The following is a 24,201-nucleotide window of genomic DNA, read 5'->3' as shown; positions in this document are numbered from 1 at the left end:
AAGGCAGGGGTACACATTTTAAGAATGGTGGAGCAGCTTCTCCTGCTAGAGAAGTTTGCTATTTAGGCCAGCAGTATGCTTTTATTTATATCTTACTTGCTGTTGCTTTATTTTATCAATATATGCCAATAGTTCCATAAAAAGTCTTAAGATAATTGTAATCATACTTACTTAAAGTACTAAACGTAGATATATCTAAAACGAATTCTTCAATGTGAAATCTCCAATTTAAACCATACACTATTTCTCCACTCACTGCCCTATTGGCTGCACGTGGTGGGCACCTCTTGTTCACTGTTTAGGGTTGCCACACAGCAGGAGCTCAACAAGTAATAAATACACGGACTAGTAAATGATCAAAATAATCAGTTGCTTTTTAAGCTTCTTCTAATTTATTTTTTCTTATTTATCAAAACTGTTTTTTTTCTAAAATGTGATATGTAGGAAAAGAACCAACATTTCTTTGGCAATCTTCTTTCCCCTTCCAAGATTACTTTCAAAAACCAGTATTTTCCAATAGAAATGAAGGCGAGCTATAGAAATCAATGAAATCTGTCTAGTGAACACAATCAAAAGGAAAAATCAGAGAAAACAGTTGAGAAAGTGAGGTCGTCTTCTGCAGCCCAGGCTGGTCTTACACACACAATCCTGCCTTAGCCTCATTAGTGCTGCAGTGCAGCAAAATGCCTTTTGATAATTTGCAGTTATTTAAATTGTCAATGAGACAAATTAAATTCATTTTTGTGTATGCATGTTTGCGTCTGTATGTGTATGTGTGTGTGCGTGCATTTTTTAAATGCGTGATTATTTAAAAAAGAATTCAAGCTAGTCACACTTGAAGTGATTCAAGTAGTACTTTTGGGACTACTTCATACACAGAAAGTTCTTCAGTCTTCAGAGGATGAATTGGTATGCTTACCTATAGGCAAAGTCAGGACCAATGCATCATGTGAGTTCCTTTCTGAACTAAAAGTGGCACTGTTTCTATAATCTTTGCCATTACCATTTTTATTTTATTTTTTATATTTACTTTATCCCTTTGTTAGACTCCTTTCTCTCTGGGGATATCTGCAGTATCTTCAGCAGGTTAAGATACTCATAGGTTGCCCTTTCCCATTAAAAACAAAACTCCAGTATTTGGAACTAGAGAGATGGCTGAATAGTTAAGAGGGCTTGATACTCTTGCAAAGAAAACTGATTTTAATTCCCTGCACCTATCTACGTTAAGCAGCTCACAACTGGCTGTGATTCTAGCTAAGGAGATGTAATCCCCTTTCTAATACGTACCTACCTGCACATGCGCACGCGCACACACACACACGAGATGAATGCACATAAGCACTCATACCCATAAAATTCCAATATTTTAAAATCATAAAATCTATTTCTTAGAGTTGTGCTATGTCTTGAGTTTCCATCAATTTCTTCTTAATGCAAACCTACACAGTAGTCAAATGTGAAGTATTGCTTAAGTATGCCAAGAAAATCCAACAGAGTGTCCAGTATGATTTTTTAAAGCTTACTAATTACATTATTTCAGTTCAGATTAATAGATTATTTTCCTCATGTTGGGGGCAAGATTGAGGGTGCATCAAGGTGGTAGAATTCATGCCTGGCATATGTAAGGGCCCAGATCCAATCCACCCATACAAGAAATCTCTAGTTCGCATAATTTTTGTTATATAATGATGTTTTCTTTGTCCAACCTTGGATTTAATTGTATGCATTATTCTTGTCAACTTTGAACTTTCTGTTCTTTATTTTTGGTGAAAATTATCATAAATCACAAAATTTATGCCTGGAAATATTGAGCAATAATTAAATTTAAGGAGGAATCTTGGACAACTGGCTCATTCCAAAAAGGTATCAGTTTGATCAAAACTTGTGAAAAATTTTAAGGTGCATTTTTATGTATTTGCCTCTGTCAGTTTGTTTGAAAACAATACACTGCATTTAAAATGATGTTAAATCACATGTAGATATGACAGATTTTGATCAAAATCGAAATGTTTTAGAAAATTACAATAAAGCCAGACAGATACTCAAAGTATAAGCTAACCAGTATAAAACTCAAAGAAAATGCTCAGTCTCAAATCTGCAGAGGGTGACGGAGGATTGAAGGTGAGACATTAATGAGAAAGAGGCTATGCTCCAGGCTGAACAGAAGGATGGGGTTCCTGTGTGAGAAGACAAAGATGTAAGCCCATGGATTCGCTTGTCTGACCACAGTTTATGGAGTGACGGCTTGTTTTATCACCTCATTTCCTTCCTACAAACAAGAAGTTTAAAAACTAATTCCAGGTAAACACCATGTAATGATATATGTCTGTGCCCACAGATTGTATAAAGGTTGGTACATATTTTCTACAGAAATAAAACATATAGATAACGGGCTAAGTAATTACTCAAATTGGAAAAATAACAAAAACAATAACTACATAAATAGACAAACATTTGGGCAATGGTTTTGGCATGATTAATTAATTCTTTAGACTGTTTAATTCCTTTTGATTACTCTACTTTGAGAAATCTCTTATACAGACATAGTGTATGTCTTAACACACACATCACACTACACTTTGACTTACAGCCAATGACGAAAAACCGTTAGCAGAGAGGGGCAGTAAGCAGCACTTTCCAGTGGTTAAAGGTTTGACTTCTGAAGTTGGAGCATCTGCACTCAAATTCTCACTCTCTCACAGAGTGAATGAGGGATGTTAAGTAAATTATCTAAAGTTCATGCCTCAGTTTCCTTATGTCTAAGATGAATATCATCCTAGGCCATAGTCCTTCATTAGGACTAAACGAGGGGATGGGGAGGGGGAGCAGTCTCTTCCCTCATCATGTATGCTCATGAAAGGGCTCATTACAGAAGGAAGGAATGGTAAGAGTGGTTTGGGAAGAGGTGTTCCAAAGTGGGAGAGTAGTTGTGTGAGTTTTGACTCATGGACATAGTTGCTACATTTAGTCTGTGATACAAGAAGTAAACTACTGAATTTGAGGTTTCATTATACAATATACATCAATATACATTAGGCAATACTTTGGACATCATTGAACTTTGAATAAATTACTAAAAATAAATCTATTTTACTATACTCAGTGACAACAATTTGCCACAGTTTAATTGATAATGTGAAACTTATTTAATGAAATCTCTGGTTGACAAACTAATGGTCCCTAAAGACCATTGGTCCAGTTCCATGTAGTGAACTGGAAATTCCATCAGAGTTACCTTCTATGTATGGCCCAAGACACACTGCACATCATGGGATGGAGAGGTTGTTCTAGTCAAGTGGGTCAAATGGAATCACCAAGGGCTTTAAAGGAGGCAACAAGGTCAGAGTTAGCTGTGATGGTTGAAACAGACCATGGAATGATAGAAAGAGAGGCCAGGAGCCAAGGAAAACAGACAGGCTCTAGAAGTTAAAAGAAGCTGGGAGAAGATTATCCCTGGAGAATTAGGATGATGCAACCCTGACAATTCCTTCATGTGGTGAGACTAACTTTGAAGTTCTGACATTCTGCTCTGTGAGATAATTTCTGTACTGCTTTAGGCCACTAGGTTTATGGTCATGAGCTTCAGTATCTACAGTATCTACATGTTAGTACATGACATCTTAAATTGTGAAATGAAGCTTCTTTTTTGTACCACTCAACTTTCAGAAAAAAAATGATTGTTCTTTTTTGCTGTTTCATTTTTTTAAATTTTTTATTTTTTTTATTGAAAAAAAAATTTCCACCTCCTCTCAGCCTCCCATTTCCCTCCCCCTCCTCCCACCCTTCTCCTCCTCCCCCACTCCTCTCCCCCTCCCTCTCCAGTCTGAAGAGCAGTCAGGGTTCCCTGCCTTGTGGAAAGTCCAAAGTCCTCCCTCCTCCATCCTGGTCTAAAAAGGTGAACATCCAAACTGGCTAGGCTCCCACAAAGCCAGAACATGAAGTAGGATCAAAACCCAGTGCCATTGTCCTTGGCTTCTCAGCAGCCCTCATTGTCCGCCATATAGCTATCCTCCTGGTTATGGGAGGTAGACAAGATTGCCGGGCAAAAAATTGGGATCTTGGAGGTGGGGTGGGAGGGGGTAAGGGGAGATGGGGAGAGAAAAGTGAGAAGGGAAGGATGGGGGGAACTTGGGGAAACGGGATGATTGGGATAAAGGAAGGTTGGATAGGGGAGCAGGGAAGCACATATCTTAATTAAGGGAGCCACCTTAGGGTTGGCAAGAGACTTGGACCTAGAGGGGCTCCCAGGTGCCCAGGGCGATGTCCCCAGTTAGTTCCTGGGGCAGCTGAGGATAGGAAACCTGAAATGACCCTATCCTATAGCCATACTGATGAATATCTTGCATATCACCATAGAACCTTCATCTGGCGATGGATGGAGATAGAGACAGAGACCCACACTGGAGCACCAGACTGAGCTCCCAATGTCCCAATGAGGAGCAGAAGGAGGGAGAACATGAGCAAAGAAATCAGGACCACAAGTGGGCACCCACCTATGGAGACAGTGGGGCTGATCTATTGGGAGCTCACCAAGGCCACCTGGACTGTGACTGAAAAAGCATGGGATAAAACCCGAACTCTCTGAATATGGTGAAATAAAGCTTTTTTGATTTTTTTATATCTAGGTCTGTATTAGGCTCTTCTGCTTTCTGTGTCTTTTTGGTGCATAACTCAACCCATATATAAATAGCTACTGGGTAGCTTTTAAAAGGAATAGTTGATAGCTCTCCAAAGAGGCAATAATAAGATAGAAAGATGTCATTAAGCCTGAGTATCAATTTACATTGCAGTAAAGTTGCAATGTCATTAAGTGGTTAAATATTAAGTTATATAACAAAGACTTCCAAAGAGATTGATTAAAATATTAATGATATTATTTCTGTGTCCTTTTCTTTTTTTTTTGTCTTCCCACTGTCCTAATTTTCTGCAAGTTGTATCACTTTCATGATGGCAAAGCACATCAACATTTTTTTTATAAAGAGACAGCATTTTACAATGAAACATGAAATGTAATATAAGCAGCATCACTATATTCGATCACAGGTGCAAAGATACCAATCTAATGAATAATTTAACATTTTCAGAATCACAGGTCTGTATGTTCCATGTTGTGTGGTCATCATGGGTGGCTTGTTTTAAAAAGCACTGGTTAGCTTTAATAACGATACTGCTACAAACATCCACTGAGCAGTTACTGTGAACTGCATGACCAGAACAGCAGGTGATTTGGAGAAAATGGGTTTTAGCAGCTTCTGGCAATCAGTTCAACAAAAAAGCCAGCAGACTGATTTGTCTTCCATTTTATATGGAAAAATGAGTTATTCCTGAAACTATGGCTGTTTGTTGTTGGAAAAGTCATTCCAGCTTCTTAAGCCTCATTCTTTCTCTGAGAGATATGAGGGTATAGGATTAAGTTGACCATAATATTCCCCATAGCCCTATTAGTCTATAAATGAGTGACTAAGAACACTGCATACACAATTAGGATTATAGCCTCAGGATATTAACCAAGGAGACTAATTCAAATAGACAAATTTTAAAAAACAATCTTCTCTTGGGTTTTACTGTCTCATTTTGCCATCATACAGGTGCGGCCGTGGCCATGAGTGAGCTTCAACCATATCCATCATACAGGTGCGGCCGTGGCCATGAGTGAGCTTCAACCACACCCATCGCAGCAACACTGTGAAACACGCAGCTAACGCCCTCAGCATCAGTCGCTTCACGGCATCTGCTTTTCCACAACACCAGAAACTAAAGTGCAGTGTACTAAAAGATCCAAACACGCGTTGGCTTCAGGCTGTGGTGGCCTGATGCCGGGCTGGTCAGCTGAGACTTGCAGCGTGTCACTTGTCAGCACTTTAAGGAATGTATTCAGAACCTCGGGTTAGAGACCCACATTCTTCTAGGAAAATCAGACATATTAAAGCAACGTAACAGCTCTCCAAGTATACAAAAGGCCTGATGCATGCCCAGTAACTATGGGGTGAAATGAGGATACCATGTCTGGAGTCTGCCTTAAATGAAATTTCATTCTAACTTTGAAATGTCCATGGATATTTACTACAAATTTTTTTTTATTTTAGGAAATATTGATAACATGTCTGTTCTTTGAAAAAGACTTCAGTTACTTAACTTAGATTTTAAGGAATTTATGAGTCTTGTAGGGGATAATAATCACACACAGATTGAGTGCTAATACAAACCAGAAAGATAAATGTTGAAGAAAGACAGGAGTGAGAGAAGAATCAAGTCCACATGTTCTGTCACGGAGATGCATGAAGACAGATTACATGGTGCATGTCACTGAAGGCTGCTGGACACCCAAAGATAAGAACCAAGGTGGAAGGAGACAGATTTGTTGATGGAAGAAACAGAATGAATGCTTTTTTTGCAGGGATAGGGTTTGGGACATTCGGAGTGTATCTGGAGAAGATAAGAATAAAATATGGTAATTCCCACTACAGGCTGGAGAGCCATGACAGAAAGATGGACACAATGGGTAAAATCTGGCTCTCAAATGCTTTGAATAGCCACATAAGAAGACCACACTTTATTCTATAGATAAAAGAGAGCCATTTGGGACTTCGACACAATTATCTAATTGATCTACACTCAGCCATCCCTATTATAGGCGCCAATGGTAACTCTCATCCTGTTATTGTGAAAGCATTATAATTTCTCACTCGACAAGAGAATGAGATTCCAGACTGTTTTCCCACATATTGTGCAGTGAATTCAAATTCAACTCTCACATGTCTGAAAATCTGCAAAAAGGTTCTCTGTGTCCTTCTAGCACTTCAGTATTGTCCAATGTTGGAAGAGGAATCCTCCTGTAAGATCCTACCACAGAAGGTGCAGCTACGAGGGACTGATTATATCTAGTGGTTTTGAGGCTCCCCTGGTCCAGGCTTCTAGACCCCCATGTTTGACCACGGCCCCTGTGCATACTCCATGTTTCTTATGGCATTGGAGTTAAACCTAAATTCTGCATAGGACAGAATAGCATCCAATCAATCTTACTGTGGATATATGGGTGTGCATTTATGCAGAAATGAATAAATACATGCTATACACAATGGTAGTATCACATTGTATCTCAATTTTATACCTATCATTTTGCAGCGGAAGCTGTATTTTCTCTTTATTTTACAAGCATTTTGAGAACAGACCTACTTTATTGTCTTCTATACACAGCCAATTTTCAATGAATATTTATTTATCAATTTATTCAAGTCCTCCTGTTTCCAGGTTAGGCTGGATTTCCCCCAGGGTAGGAGAACAGCTGGTTAACATATTTGGTATAAGAGAACTGGAAAGTGTGGTTTTTATTTTCCCTTAGGTCTCTAAAGGGAAGACGGCTTGTTTGTTTAAGAGCTTCAGAGATAAGAGTTCTGACCTCATCATCTGAAAGTAATCTATCAGTGCGGACGTGAGTGGGTGCAATGCATGTGACATCAGCCAGCCTGACACTGACAAATCATGTGCCAAACATTAAATCCAGGTGGTGTTTGCTAGTTCACACAGCCCGTCCTCCAGCATGGCTTTCATGGCCGAATCTGGTACTTACCTCAATGAAGAAGATGCTGGCTGCTGATGTTGGGTGGTGATACATATAAACTGTCACCAGAATGGCTGCTGCTACAATGAGGATCAGGATCAGGATTCCAACAATGAGGCCGGCGTGAAGGCTTCCTCCTTTCTTCTCAGCTGCACTGTCGTCTGTAGAGGCTGAAGGAAGATTCCAGTTGTCAGGTCCGTCATATGTGTGCCCTTAAACTCAATTTTCTTTTGTGGAAAATTTGTGTATGCAAGCAAGTAACACTGAATATTTGTCATGTTAGTTCAGGCTTGTGTGTGTGTCCAAACAACTTATGTCTGAAGTTATTTAAGCAACAAAACCCCTAATATTAATGGCTAAAATAAATTTAATGTTTTCAGTGGTGCTGGTAATTGAACCCATAAACTTGTGCATGTTAGGCAAGCACCCTACTGTTTAGCTACATCATTTTTTTTAAGCCACATCATTCTTATAGTAGAATATCAATTTCTAGTTTAATAAACACAACTAGTAGCCTTTTAGGTATGTGTGTATATGTTTATGTGTGTGCATGTATGTATGTAGATGTATATGATCTTGTATGCTTATATATGTGGGGCAGGCAACTTCTTTAATTGCTCTCAGCACTGCTTTCGAGAAAACTTTAACTGAAGCAGGCTAGTTGGCTAGATGGTCTGGGTATGTCAGGACTACAATCACATGCTTATCTTAACATGAGTGATGGGGATCTGAATATCCTGACTAAACCTTCTCATGAAGCCCCATTTGATTAGTCACTTATACCCACCCAAACTGTGAGAAAAATCTCAGATTCTGTTTAACTTTACAGTAATTTGACCCCAGCTCTCTGTCTCTCCAAACTGACACTGCTATTGCTCCAGACTCAGTGCCTTTCAAAATCTCTCTCATTCTGTGTGGAATTTTCCATGGATGAGCATTGCTTTTGTTCCAGTTGGCAACTCAGACATTTCCACAAAGTCTATGCATGTACCTCAAAGCAGAATTCTCAAAATCTGTTTTAAATGGAAAAGCTTTTAAGAAGCATAACAGGTGGAGGCAAAATGACACTTGAAGAGTTTTATTACTTTCTAAAGGGAAAACTACAGCACATGAAAAGATTCCAGTATGCCACCGCCTGATATCATTTTCTCTAAATCTAATAAGGTATGTGCCTCTGTAACACCAGCTTTCTGAGTTCATGGATAGAGGAATTTAATTTCCAATGTAATGATAATGCAAGCGAAAGTCAATCAACCACATAAAATTATCTAGAAAGGGTTTAAGATTCTGCAGTTTTGCTGGCGGCTCAGGCATTTGGAGATCATCCTCCATTATGTGTTGCAGGTAAGTGTATGCTAGTGTATAATGTGACTGGTAGTTTTGAGTCATTAGCTAATTCACAAGATGGACAGATATTCTGAAACACTGGCTCATAACCTTTATATTGGCAGGCCTTCTCTGTGTTATTATTACCCCTTGCTGATATGTTTTAAGTGTCTTCCTATTAAATGACTTAATTGAGATTTTTAGTTTGCTTGTTTTAACGTTAAGAATTTGTTAGCAAAATGCAGATATGGTTTTCTATCAGGATAAGTGGGTGATCTGAACTTACAGAATTCTAGGTAAAATTCTCATAAAATCCTTCACACTCTCTTTAGTTTCCTTCCTTCCTCCGTTATTCCTTCCCCCTCATCTTATTCCTTCTCAGTCCCTCTCTCCTTTCCTTCTTCTGCTTTTCTCTCTACCTTTTCGCTTTCCTTTCTTCTTCTCTTCCTCCCTCCTCCCTCTCTCTTCAGCAGTAGGTCCTAAAATCAGAACTTGACCTTACATCTCCATTCATTTCCCATCGTCATCATTTGCTCTTTGCTTGACTTTTGGTATCAGTGATCCTCCTCTAAATCCTAATATTCAAAATTTTAGAGTTTTTTCCTACTGTTACATAAATTAACTAGAAAAGAATATGAAATTTAAAGAGTAATTCATTGTATAAAGTTTCTTTGCAATATACATACATACTTTATATATGTTATGTTGTATATATCTAATCTTCAACTCTAAAACGTAAGCATCATTATTCCCACCTTTTAATGGCTGAGTTAACTGAGACAACAGGAAATTAAGAAATGTGTTAAAGCTGCAAACAGCTGCTCTCAAACAGGGCAGGCTGCTGGTAAACCCAGCTCTGACCATCATTTTGTCAGCTAACACTGAGCTCTTACCACTTCTTTTCCTTCTTATTTGGCATCATGAGTCTGGCACAAAATTCTGGAAAAAAATCTGGTAATTTTAAGTAAAGGAAAAATAATTTAAAAGACAGTTCAAAAAATAGTTTTGTGCCAATAACAAATGTGGAGGTTGTGCCTCTCCTGTGACTTCTACTAGGCTTAGCCAGTATCGCTCCTGTGACTTCTCCTGGGTCTCAGGCCAGTGTTGCCATCAGAAGCACGTTCTCAAGTTTAGGGAAAAAGCAAGTTGAGAGTGACTAAGGAAGAAAAATGACCGCATAATAAAGGCTACTGAAAACAGGTGACAGCCGGTGGAAAAACATTTCCATGAAAGCAGAATATGGCTTTAGTAAGTGAGCTCATCTCCCTTGCTCTCAGTTGCCCAGTCTGCACTATGACATCAATGACAGTATTACTCCACAGAGTTCCTGGAAGAACTCAACATCTACATACATAGGTCTTAAGGGGAGCATCTGGCATGTAGTAAGCACTTATCTAATGCTAAGCTGTAATATTATTACTTTACTTGTTAGATGAGGCAGATTGAGGGAAATTATAGCGACAGATTCCTAACACCATAAAACTATATATTTGGTTCCTTTACTAAGCATGCATTTATGACTGCATCTTATGAGCTAGACACATTATTTTTCCAAGATTATATCATATTACTTTCATAATAAAATAGGATTGATTTAAAATGTTACTTTGGGGCAAAATATTGTAAAATTGGTTACTTGAGTCATATAAAAAGTCTTTAATGTTTCTATGAACCCCATGTGTAATACAACCTTTTGCTCCAACCATCGCTTGCAGCAGCCCTTCCTCATTCTTCTCTTTTTCTTGACTCCTCTGTCTCTGCACCGTCCCATTTCTCTCTCCATTCCTCTACTGATGCTTTATTTCTTCCTTTTCTATTGAGTCACCAGCCAGTAAGCTGTCTTGTTGAATTTCTGTGGGGTTCACATTCTCATATACACAGCACCAAGTTTTAGCCTTATATGTCTGATGTGTGAAGGGAATCAAAGGGGATATGAAGTACTGAGTCCTACGGCTTCCCAAGGGAACCAGAGGATGGATGGACCTGCTGCAGGGGCAAGGGGCTTCCCTGCAAGGAGGGAGCGAGCAGAGGATATGTTCTATTTAGGAAGATTCTAATCATAACTAAAACAATTACTGAATTGCAGGACCTAAATTTCCAAATTTTGGAATATAAAATAAGACAAAATTTGCATATTCAGGATTGTAAATCTTATTTAGTCTCCTTCTTAAGACAAAATGTCAACTCTCACCATCATTTCTCAGCTGTGTTAGACATACAGATTGGTTATGTTATCACCCTCTGAAGTATATATACATTTTCATATTTCTTTAAATAGTTGACTTCTAGTGATGGATAATATTCTTTGTGTAGAGCTTGATTTGTTGCTAGGTAAATGATAATTTCACAATTTCTCAGATGATGATGATTGTTAATAAAATAAGTGATTTCTATAGTTTCTCAAACACTAGTAACCATAGAAAAATTTTTACTGACCTATGAATGTCAAGTGACCCTGATGTGTTAAATAGTGTGTTGTCATAAGAACAAACAATTTAAGGGTATATATAACACTAAATTCCAAAATGTTACAAAACATGTTAATGTTAATTCAGAATAATTCCCAGTAATCATCTATCATAAGAGAAAGAAATCTCTTATAATTTTTTTATAATGTATTTTTCTCCTCCCACATTGTAGAAAGTTAAGGCCTACCAGGCCAAAAGGAGCAGAGCTGGAGTCTTCCTGGTGCTGTCAGAGGTCCTTACTGTGTCTAATCAATAAGGAGCGACCAAGCAGTGTTACCTGAGTGCCTAGCAACAGACTCTGTCAGAGGTCCTGATCATTCGTAGCCATAGGGATAAGGGATAAGCATGAAATGTCAACTGTCAATGAATCAGAATGCCTGGGTGAAGGGAGGGTATGTGTGTGTGTGTGTGTGTGTGTGTGTGTGTGTATATATATATATATATATATATATATATATATATATATATATATATTTCCTGTTCTGAAATAAACGAGTCTGCTATAAGCCATCTGACTCCTGGTGTCTGTGTTCACTGATGTCATGCCTTTACACCACCTCCCCCGAGGAAGATGTTAGGGTTCAGTAACACCCTGTAATTTTCCCAATCTTATTTCTTCTCACATGATTCTACAAATACTGTGAAAATATCCTTTATTTCAGATGTTTTCAAAGGACTTTATAGATTAGAAAGCAAAATGTTATTGGGATGTTAAAGGTTGCTGAATTGAAACATCTGCATTGATATGATTGATATGTTGGATTGTGAATTCTCTATTTCGTTTCCAATTTATGATCATTTCCTAAACACTACAATATGTTACATGTGTGGTTATCTCTTTATCTCTGGACCACATACAGGGGTCAAGTCTGTCCGAAATTATGGGCATCTCATTTTTAGATTTCTGAACGGAAAAGAAAAAAAAAACAGTGAAAGCACATCCTGGGCATCACATGTCATTGGGAATTAATTCATGCACCTTAAAGGAAGACCCTCAAATGAATTGATATCAATACTCCCTCAGAAAAGACAATAAACTAATGTATCAACTTTTGAAAATAGTCAGAGTTGATCTTTTAAATTGGCAGAGAGAAGCGTGTCAAAGACAACCCATGCAGTTCTACACAGTCTCAGGTATAGCCTTCTTATGCTGCTTCTTAGAGTCTATACAGGGGGATGTTCACGCACAGTCACAGGAGTCTGGTCATGAGACAAGAATCTGTATGCTTTTCTTTGAAACAACATAGGCTTTTTTATTCATGTCCCAAACGAAAGAAAACCAAACAACTATCAATTCAATATATACACCAGATAACTCAAATTTTCATTTGTGTCTTTAGCTTTCATTTGAGTACCAAACTAAAGGGATTGATGATGAAAAGCAGTGAGACATCATAGAAAGAGATCAGACCAAAGTGAATATTAGAAATAAACACTGAAAAGTCCACACAGTGAAAGTATTTTTGTAATGTGCTTGAGACATGATTTAAAACATGAGTAGAGCAAAGAAAATCAATACTATCAAAGATGACCCACTCTCATCTGGTGCTCTGTGTGACCCAGGGAGGGTTTGTGGCTTTTTAGGAGTTCATAGAAGCCTAGAATGATGATCAGCACTCAGATGAAGACAGGACTAACAACTGTTACATCTGTCAAAACGATGAGTTATTGCTGGCTGAGCTTTTCTCACCACAGCAGCGAACAGAACAGATTTCTAAAAGTAGAAAATTTCCAAGACCTTAAGTGAGTTGATTCCTTTGCTCTATTTCATAGAACATTTATGCCTAAGTGAGCTGATTGGAGAAAAAGCAGAAGAAATAAAGAGATAGGAAAAAGATGGAAGAGTGAAAGGACAAAATTATTAAAGTTTCTTGAAAGTAGAGTGGTGGATTTTAAAACTCTGTCTCCTAATGCTTTATATGAGTTCTCTCAGAATTTATGTGTAGCATGACATTGATATTATACATTTTGAGTTAGGCATCTGTAATATGATAAAATATTCTAAAACATTGCTAAAGAGACTTGTGTCTATTATCACTAGTCTTCAAGTATGAGAATAAAGGAAAACTAAAAATTCTCATCTGAAATTGTATCTTCTTTAGAACTAATTCTTCTGGCCTAAAAGTGAGATACTTCAGCTTATAAATTCCATATCATAATAATATCTTCTGGGGATTTAAGGCCTGATGGATTGGAGAAACTCTTGTACAGATTTCCTCAAAAACCATAAATCTTACATGAACATTGCCAAAATATTCTTTCTTAATGCTTTGGAATGAAGATGAACTAAAAATGCCTTAAATATCAGTGTTCCATGTTTTGATTAAAAACACACAGGCTTACAGCTTTCCTTGTGGAATATCCTCTAATCCATTTATATGCTAAAGCAAGTACTGGAAAATCAGGTGATGAGTTTTTTAACAAAATTGATTGGAAGTTTTCCTTGTAACTTCTCTGATTTTGTAGCTTGTTTTTAGTTTTACTGATAATTTCAAAATGTTTATGGTGTGTGTTCACAATGTGTTTTCATACACGCATGCACTGTGTGTGTGTGTGTGTGTGTGATGTTGTGTATGCCAGTCAGAGTCCATCATTATAGACTTGGGTCTCTCTTTTTACCTTTATGTGGTGGGTTCTAGAGATTAAACTCAGGCCGTAAGGCTTGTAATAAAGGATCTTTTACTTATTGAGCCATATTGCTAGCCCAAAAAGTTTTCATGTATGAGGGTGACCTGAAGTAGTTCATAACATATATTCAATTTCCACACTCCAATGATGCATATTGTAACACTGTCATTTATGGGGTTTGGTAAATTCTCTGAAAAGAAATGAAGAAAGGCACACACACAAAATATATAAAATGTATAGCATATGGTAAAACAGCACTGGCAAAGGCAGCAGACGAGCCTCACTTTTTCTTACCTTTCCTACAAGGTGACTTTGAAATTTTATTAGTAGATGCATTTGAAATGTTTTGAGATGAGTGAGCCTAGAGTATGAAAATCCTATTTCAAAACCAATAATATGTCACTTCTTATCTTTGAAACTGAAGGTAAGTAAAATAACTTGAAACTATAATATAATAAATAATTAACTTAATCAAACTGAAGGATTGGGACAAACACCTACATAATGAGTTTATGTGTAGACATACTGATTTATGAGCACTTTTACTAATAACTAGTAAATAGGGTGTGTGGAATCTTCTCAGAGTGCATTGATGACATTTATAGCTACTACAGGGCAGCAAATGCAACTTTTTTCCATTCTTACTTTTACATGTGCTACGTCATTATTGACAAGCTCTTAAATATTTACTTTTATCATTACCTTTAGCTTTGACTTTAAATTATTCATAATGTTAGCTTTCTTTATCAAATAATCTTCATTATTTAAAATGTATTTATACCATTCTTGTTCTTTTTTTCCTTTTAATAATTCTTTGACAATTTCAAACATGGATCTACTAGTTATAAGCATGCTCACACCCCACTCCCTCCTCTCATCCTATCCTCTTCCCTTCTTCTACCCCATAAGTCCCATCCTGCTTTTATGAACTTTCTTTTGACCCACTGAGTTTAATTATGATTATCTGAATTGCTAGAGTGGGGTTTTCATAACTGGAACACAAGCGCCTTATTATATGTGATGACACCACTAAATCCCTCTTCCCCAGCATCCATAAATTGGGGGGGGATCCACATTAGAAGAAAAATCTTACAGCTTAAGTTTTCAGCTAAGTATAAAATTAAAGAATTTTGTGAAATTTTTCCTCATAGCAATCCCTCCTAAAGACTTAACTGGTTAAGATAGTGGGATTTTTAATTATAGTAAAAGTTAACAATAATTTGCTAAAGAATGTGCTCATTATGAAACACCAAAAGTGTGCTGAACAAAGTAATATCAAGGTTCAGTAAATCAGAAAAATGCAGTTCTTTTCAAACCCATCTTACTGTACTAAAGTCATTAATATTAAAATAGCATTTGTACAATAATCTTTTATGAAAAAATGTTTACTATGCTATTAAATGAATCACCTATTGTGAACATAGACAAGAACTCTCTTCGGTGCTAGGCATATAGCTCAGTAGTACAGTGCTCATTAAGAATGTGGAAGGCCCTGTCCTTCATCCCCAATGCCAGAAAAAGATCTGATAGGAAAATAGATACATTTCTAAAGCACTAAGCTGATACACAACCTTCAGGCTGCCAAGAATAGGAGGAGCTCACAGTGTCTAACCAAAAAGACAAGTGGGTCTCTTTCATCCTGCATCCTCTTCAAAAAATGAGCATAATAGTGCTGTCTGTCACATGATGGCTAAGAAGACACTGAGTGAGGCTTAGTGGTTGGCATTGGTCTTCACATATGGTGAGTATTTAGGGAAATGTCAGCGGCTACTACTGCTCAGAATAATTGCCATCTTACACTTTATCAATCACATTAATATTATTGTTAGGGTTGTTATTGAAATAAATATACCATAGAGTTTTACCAGACCTTTAAAGAACTAAACTGAAGTATCTCAAACTGTTCTACACAATAGAAAATGAAAGAATACTTTCAAATTTACGAAGCCTGAATTATACAGATAACTAATGCTAACATTAATAAAGACACAATGAAAAAATTATAGACCCATCTTCTTAATGACCATAGATTAAAAATTCTCAGCAAAATACTCAGAAATGTGTGGGATACCCCTCTGTATGCTGTGAATACCATTGGTTAATAAAGAAACTGTCTGGGCCTGTGATAGGGCAAATGAATAGAGTTAGGTGAGGAAAACGAAACTGAATGCTGGGAGAAGGAAGGTGGAGTTTAGAAAGGTCATGGAGCCACTGCCATGGACAGACATGTAAAAACTTTGCCAGTAAGCCACTGCCACATGGCAATACACAGATTAATAGAAAGAAGGGCAGAGTCAGAGAGAAGCCATGGAGCTGCTGCTGGAGACAGACATCCAGAGACTCATGGTAAAATATAAAATAATAGAAATGGGTAAAATTAATAGGTAAGAGCTAGCCAATAAGAAGCTGGAGCTAATAGGCCAAGCAGTGATTTGATTAATATAGTTTCTGTGTGATTATTTCAGGAGTCTGGGGTGAATGTTAAAAAGCTGGAAACATTTCTATTACCATCAGGAATAAGATAAGGATGATCAATATCCATCTTTCTTTTCAATATAACACTTGAGCTCTTAGCTAAAGCAACACAACAACAGAAAGGGAAGAAGAGACACAAATATGAAAGGAAGAAGCAAAAGTATTCCCTTTTAAATTATTTCCTTAAATTTTTTGAGATATAATTCATTATTTCCCCTTCCTTTCCTTTTTGTTTTAAGTTCCCAGCAACCATTCTGGGTAACTCTAACTGCCTACAACCCCAGCTCTAGATGAATCCCAAAGCCTCTGGCTTCAGCCTTCAGTGACAACTAGAATCATCTGCACACATCTCCACACAGACACATAATTAATAAATAGTAACAATTAAATGCACTGAATAATTCGGATTCCTCAAAAGTTTTCTTGTCCCTCTTTCAGTCTTCATCATTCTTAACCCACAGGCAAGGGCTGAACTGATTTGTAGTATTGAAAATTAACTTTGCTTTTCCATGAATCTCATATAAACTGAGTCATATTACAAGTGCTCTGAAGTGTCTGGCTGGTCTCTTCACCTCACTGCAAGACGTCATTATTTTATTTTATTTCATCATCATTTCTTTGACTATTAATAATATTTTGTTATTTTTCTTCTTTTTATCAGACATTACTCAGTATTATCAACTTGCTACATATTTGGGGATAATACAAATTATTGTGTTTTCTCCCTAACTTCCCTTTAAAATTTATTTTATTGTTATTATGCAGGGTTATATAAGGGCACACCCCACACCTTTTTCTCCTATTCGTCCCCTTTATTTCCCAGTTTTTCTCCTTTCATATCATTGCCTCTTATATAACGTTTATGAGACTATAAAGTCTAAGACTCACAAATGAGAGAAAATGTTTTGTATTTCTCAGACCAAACTAGCCTAATTGTCATCAGAGAGCCTTTATCCAGTAACTGATGGAAACAGATGCAGAGATCTGTAGCCAAGCACTGGGCCAAGCTCGGGAACCTTGTTGAGGAAAGGGAAGAAGGATGGTATAGCCAAGGAGGTGAAGGTCATCACAAGTGAACCCATAGAAACAAATAAGCTGGGTTCATAGGAGCTCACAGAGTCTTGATCAAAAGCTAGGAACCTGCATGAGACTGTTCTTGGCCCTCAACATATGTGAAGTAGCTTGGTTTATTGTGGGATTCCTATTGTGGGGATCAGGGTCTGTCTCTAACACTTGAGCTGGTTTTGGGGAATCTGTTCCCCATAATGGAATGTCTCAATATGAAGGGAAGATCTTAGTTCTACTTCAGCTTGATATGCTGTGCTTTGCTGACATAAATGGGAGGCCTGCTCCTTTCTGAGGTGGATGGTAGGGCAGAGGGGAGGCAGGGAATGAGGGAACAAAAAGAAAGGAGGGAGGGGAAACTGAGGTCAAGATGTAAAATAAATGAAAAAACAATTGATTAGTAAAAATTAATTCACTTAATGAGACTAAAATGTATATATTTGTGCTGACATTTTATTGCTCATACTAATAGATTTCAACCTATACAGGCATAACTTCTTACTGAGAAAATTAAAAATCTTCTGTCTTTGTTAATAGACAGTATCTTTTTACTGATCCTCATTTGACTTATTTTTACAATTTACATAATTAATTTGTGTGAATGTGCCTCCTACGTGAGTATGTGTGTGTGTGTGTGTGTGTGTGTGTGTGTGTGTGTGCACAGGTGAACACTCATGTCCAGGTCCTGAGGCCAGAAGGGGGCATAGGATTCCTCAGAGCTGAAATTACGGCCATTTGCTGGAATGCTTGACTTGTAATGTGGATACTTGATCCAAACCCCAGTCCTCATGACTGCACAGTGTGTGCTCTTAACCAGAAAGCTAAATCTACTCATAGTTGATCAGATCCAAGTTGGTTGATAGTTTGGTTCAAATTACAGCATTCGTTTACCCTCTATTTTTTAAACTAATTTTTTAAAATTGTAATGTTTTCCTGACGAACTGCTTCTCTTTCATTCTCATATTTTCTTGCTCACCTCCGTGTGTTTAAGCTTAGTTTGACACATCCAGGTTTTACACGTTGTGCTAATGGTGTACATATTTCCCATGACTTCAGCTTGGAGCTCCTTATATTCGTAAACCTTTGTTTTCCTGGCACCTTAATTATACACTGCACGTAGCTGGTCTTGATTTGTGCTTTCTGTGGTGCCACACATTGAACCCAGGGCCTCACGTGTGCTGGGGAAACACTCTTGTCACTTAGCCTTGCCTCTGATTATGCATCTTGCTGTTGAATAATAATCTGGTAAGCAATGCCTGATTATTATTTTCAGTCAGACAACTATCATTGTTGGCACACATCTGCCCTTTTATTGTTTTGTCTCTCTGGTGGTATTTGCCTGCTCCGTGCTCCACCTTGCTTTTTCTCCTGCTTCCTTTAGGCCCAACAAATACATTTTACCCTTATATTTAGCTGTCTTCAAGATTTTCAGCTTTGTATTTTAAATGATTTTCCCTGCTTGCCTGTATTTTAAATGACTAATGGTTGCAGAACATTAATACTATCATGCAGTAAAAATACTTCTAAACTTTATGCGGCAAGTTGATATCCATTGTTGCAGCTGAAATACTAACATTTGGCCAGAGTTAGCTTACAACACCTAAGAATTAGTGTTAAGTAATTAGTCCTGTCTTTACTGGCCAAGACATATTTAAATTTTTGCATGGTGTTATTTAAACACCAAAGAAGAAAACTAAACTAGAAATTAGTATTAATGGAACATCAAGCTGTTATAAGAGATTAGTGGTTTTAAGCATTGTGATTTTTTTTAAAGTTAATCGCTGTATTATAGGATAACCAAGCACTGTTTGTTCACACACAAATGAACAGAATTTGCTGCTTAACTCTACAGCCTGGAGGATAGTTTCCTCTCTCTGTATCCTCTTTCCTTCTTCCTTTCCCTTCTCCTTCCTCTCCACCCAATCCCTATCCCCTCCCCAACCCACACACAGTGTTTTTGAGACAGGGTCTCGTGTAGCTCAGGCTGATCTTGAAGCTACTATGTAGCTGAAGATAACCTCCAACTCCTGATCCTCCTACTTTCATCTCCCAGTTGCTGGGATTACAGTTGTACCACACTGTAGGGTTAAGACAGCCCCTTAGGGGGCTGGGAATTTTACCATCATTTGCTTTCACAGGAGCCCCTAAGGAGAACGTCGCCCCCATGACAGCTAGAAGCAATCTTAGAGGACGACGTCCCCTCTCCCAACAGAGTTTGCTCGCAGGGTTGGGGACATCTTTTAGTGGTTGGTTTAGGGTTGAGGGGATGGGGAGATATTTTATGGAATTAGGGGTATTTTTTAAAAAGGGGGGATTAACTGGTTTGATGGGATGATTGGTATTTGTGATTTACTGTTTTTAGAAAATTATATTGGTACTGTTTCTTGTATATTGATATATTGAATATTGAATGTGAGTGTTCCTACCTCTATTTTTGTATAAGAGTATGCTTATAACTTTGTCTATATTGTATTGATACATCTACCATATTACAATGTACATTTCTACCTCTGATACTATTTATATAATAACATTGTTTACGTTTGATATATAATGACATTGTTTACAGTTGAAGATCATTGTCTTCATATATTGCACAGTTGTTTATTCTTTTAGTCTTCAAGTTAGATAGGTATTGAGAATTATATGTTTGTCATATTTATTTTTAGGTTAATCAGGTCTTTTAGATACATAGAGATTATACTTAGTATAGATAGTATAATCTTCAGCCTCTTCGAAGAGCTGTAGAAAATGGCCTTTGATCTAACTTAGAATTCTGTGCCAACAAGACACAATTACTCCTGGCAATGCCACTCTACTCCCGAGAGAACGTTGAGCACCAAAGACACTCCACTGGGAGCTTGTCTTCTTGGCAGAACTGGCCTTTGGGTTAAGAAAAGCCCATACCTCAACTACTGACTAAGATATGAAACAGGATTGTCTTATCTTGCCAAGACAGGGTAGGATAATTCTAAGAAAGTTCCTTGCCTTTATTAATGGTATGTCAGTTTTGTTAGGCCTTAGCCAAAGTTGGTTGACTCAACATTGCAAACGAGACTTTGGGTGATTGTCCAGGTAGTCAGTTGTCTCTGTCATTTGTTGCACATTTTGGATATCTCTCATTTGTTAAGTAATATTTATTCCCTTCTCAGATCTTTGACAGAGTTGAAGATTATATAATTGTAGTTAATCTCTACACATTAGACTCCTAGAGAGGAAGCATTTAAATGTAGGAGCCCATGGGTGTGGGGGTGGGATTCTCTTTCAAACCAGCCCATCTGGTTATTTTCTAGTCTGAGAGTAAGGTAGATAGACACAAAATTGGACACAAAGAGAATGTAGTTGTTGATCAGATGGGCATGGGAAGGCATTTGCAAGCAACTAAAGGGGAATATATTTGCAGTAACTTGAAGGGTACATGTACCTTTTCCCAGAGACTCTTTAACAGTATTTTATTCTATGTTCTACTAGCAGCAAAAATTCTGATTACAAATCCCATCTACACATTATAACATTACCATAGACTATATAGAGATATCGCAATATGAGTTTTTTTTCCCTTTCCCTGTGCTGGATAACAATTTTTCAAGCTATTAGGCAAAACAATGAAATTAAAACTTTTAAGGTAAAAATAATTGTAAAACAGCAATTTGATTTAGTTCAGTAAAGCAGAAAGCATAGCCATGTTTGCTAAAACAAATAAGCTTGCCAATATCTAAAATGGACTGATTCTTATGCACTCCTTTCAGAGGGTTACAAAAGCAGCAGAGATGATGCTTTCAGGTCACCTGTACCTATGATCATGTGGAAGTAGAGTCAATTTCTCCTTGCCAACAATGAAAGTGCTTCAGGATAGCCATGGTGTAGAGACAAAGGAGTGGATTCAGAGATGCATGAACCATTCTTATTCTAAGGATTGGGCGTGGAGAAATCAAACACTCTAAACTCTTGATAATCAAGTGTATTCTGAGAAGGGGTGGCAATGCCATTAGTCCAGAGTTGGTTAGAAATACAGTGGAATTTTTAGGGCATCTGAAGTAGAATCTCTGAATTTGATTGGTTAATTGTAGTAAATTGAACTAAGGTCTTATATTTTCCCAGCAAGCATTTTGTCTCTGATCTATAACCTCAGTCTTTTTTCTGCTTTTTATGTCTATGCAGGTCATCACTAGTTCGTCCAGGCTGTCCTTGAGCCCACTCTGTAACCCAGGCGGGCCCTGGTATGTGAGTCATTCTATCTCCTGCTCTTGGTTAGCTGAGGCTACAGTTCTGTTCTTCCAACGTCTTGCTAAAATGTATATATTTGAACAAGATTCCCTAGCCTAATGCTTCTGATGTTCAATAATATTGATGAAGTTTAGATCAAACTACTTTTTACTGGAACTGTTAGGATTATTGACCCCTGAGATCTAAGCCCAAAGGTTAAAATTGAGTTGGTTTAGGACAGTCACAAGTTAGAATATATTTGTAAGCCAGAATAATAAAATTAGCAAACAACCACACAAGCTCATTATAAAGAAAGGGATGAGAACCGCAAACTCTTTAAAATAGTTGAGGAGAGAAATCCTCAATCCTGGGGCAGACCTAAAACATTCAAAGCATAAGAAGTCTTCACTGTTACACTAGATATGTGCTCAGAATCCAGTTAGGGCTAGCATGAAAAGTAGCCAAACAAAGCCAGAGATAAAACAAAATGCCAAGATATTTTACAGTGTTTCAAACAGAAGGTGATAGATATTCAATAGCCTGTCAAAAGCAAATAACAGCCTCCCTTTGCTCTGAGACTGTGATCTACACAAAGGAAGTAGATGAAAAAACACAACAAGGCTGCACAAACACAGCAGAAGACATGCTGCTTTGATGATTTATGTATGAGAGACAAAAAAAAATAATAATTTGACTGAAGGATAAATGTAACAGTAGACGCTTGATCAGCCACAACAGACTAAACAAAAACCAGCACCTCAGAAGCAGTTTTGTGAAAATCAGGATCCTGCTCTAACATTTCTTTCCAGACCAAACGTTTTAGGATTAAGTTAGACATAGGAAACTGAACACAACAGAACCTGAGCTTGAGCCATGGAAACCTCAGAGTCATCTCTGTTGGCTTTTCACAATCATCCACTCTAGAGACATTCACTTGTGAGTTAACCTAACATGCTGTGATGCAGCGATTGCATCATCTCTTAGGGTAGACAGCACACTCTGACTTACAAAAGCTAGGCATCTGTGTTCCAGGTTTAGTAGATTTCTATCAATAAGAAGGAACGGCAGACTTGGCCTTGTATTCTATACCAGGATTGAGTGCAGGGCTGACTTTAAATATAGGCAATTAAAAATGTATGCTCAAACATTTTTTAAAAGAAATTCAAATCAATCAAGAGGAAAAACCTTTAAGGCAATCAGTAAAGAATACAATTTGGGTACTTTCAGAGATCTGATGATAAATTTAAAATAATGAAATCTGTTCAAGGTTATGGAGCTTGAAATAATTTTCACAATTTCAGAGTAGCAGAAAAGCACAGTTAGGTTAGCTAAATTGAGCAGAATTCTAGTTGAAAATTGTGTTTCATTAAAATGCTTGCTCTTGATTCAGCTAGCAGACCTCTCCTGTGTCCGGGATAACTGTCTTCAGTTTGCATCCTGAAGACACTTACTTTTCTAATTAGGTGGTGAGTGGCATTTGAAGTTAACCTATTCAAATGTCAGAAAGGCTGTTAGTAGTCATGCCTGCTAATATATACAGTTCAGACATCCTTAAAAGTTATAATTCAATTCAAGGCCAACCTGGTCTAGAAGTGAGTTCCAGGATAGCCAGGGATATTATACAGAGAAACCCTGTCTCAAAAAAACCAAAAACAAACCCTCATGCCCCCCCAAAAGGTTATAATTCTTCCAATAAACCAACCCTGGGATCTGAAAATCCAAAAGAGACTTTGTTTCAAGTGCATATAGCAATTATCCACATATTTATGAGTTCCAAGAACACGATCTAGGTTCCCTTTCCAGGTGAGTTAAAGGAGAATTTCTAGAAAAGCCAAGAACTTTAAATTAAATTAGGCTTAAGGAACTTGAAATTAAATTTTGAACGTAAGCTCCAGGATATGCCTGGGTTTTGGAGACTGAAGGCCACTGGTTATGGTGCAATTGGGTTACAGAAGAGCATTAAAGCATGCTGCTTTTAGCAGAACAGATGAAATGGAAACCAATGTGTGATTATGTAAAAAATGAAATATTATTAAGTATAATAAATTATTATAGAAAAGAAATAAAATGCTGTGGGTATAAGTAAATAGCTTACCGTTGGCATTTCTTATGTTCAAATCAAACATAAGTGCCTTCTATTGTGAAGAAGAATCAATTTTATAAAGCCATCAGTGAAAGGGAGTCTCCTACATCAATTCCCATCGCTACTCTGCCCCGCTGAACTCGAGTAACCATTTTTGTTGTTTTCATTCTGTTTCTAGTTTCCTTTTTGTGGGTATTGAAACTGGGGTCTCTATTTATGCTAGACATTCTAACCTTTTGTATTACTGTAAAGATTTTTATGCTATTATTTTTAATTATGCATATAAATGTATGGGTGTCCAGAGTGACCAGAGGTAGCAGATACCCTGGAGCTGGCTTTAAAAACAGTTTTGAGTCTGCTGAGGTGAGTTCTAGGAACTTAACTCTGAT

General features: G+C 37.4%; 1 protein-coding gene across 2 annotated transcripts in view; it reads right to left on the bottom strand.

Moving 5' to 3' along the window:
- The window catches only part of Plxdc2 (plexin domain containing 2), a 404,732-nt gene that overhangs the window by 19,202 nt on the left and 361,329 nt on the right, over positions 1–24,201 (bottom strand). For both annotated transcript variants that reach the window (XM_075970560.1, XM_075970558.1), the window contains one exon: positions 7,571–7,731. In XM_075970560.1, coding sequence (XP_075826675.1) covers positions 7,571–7,731 — 161 coding nt within the window. The remainder of the gene's footprint in view (positions 1–7,570; positions 7,732–24,201) is intronic.

Source organism: Microtus pennsylvanicus, chromosome 4 (genome assembly GCF_037038515.1).
Source record: "Microtus pennsylvanicus isolate mMicPen1 chromosome 4, mMicPen1.hap1, whole genome shotgun sequence".
Taxonomy (NCBI): domain Eukaryota; kingdom Metazoa; phylum Chordata; class Mammalia; order Rodentia; family Cricetidae; genus Microtus; species Microtus pennsylvanicus.
Note: the sequence above shows the minus strand (reverse complement) of the source record. Positions and strands in the feature narration are given on the sequence as shown.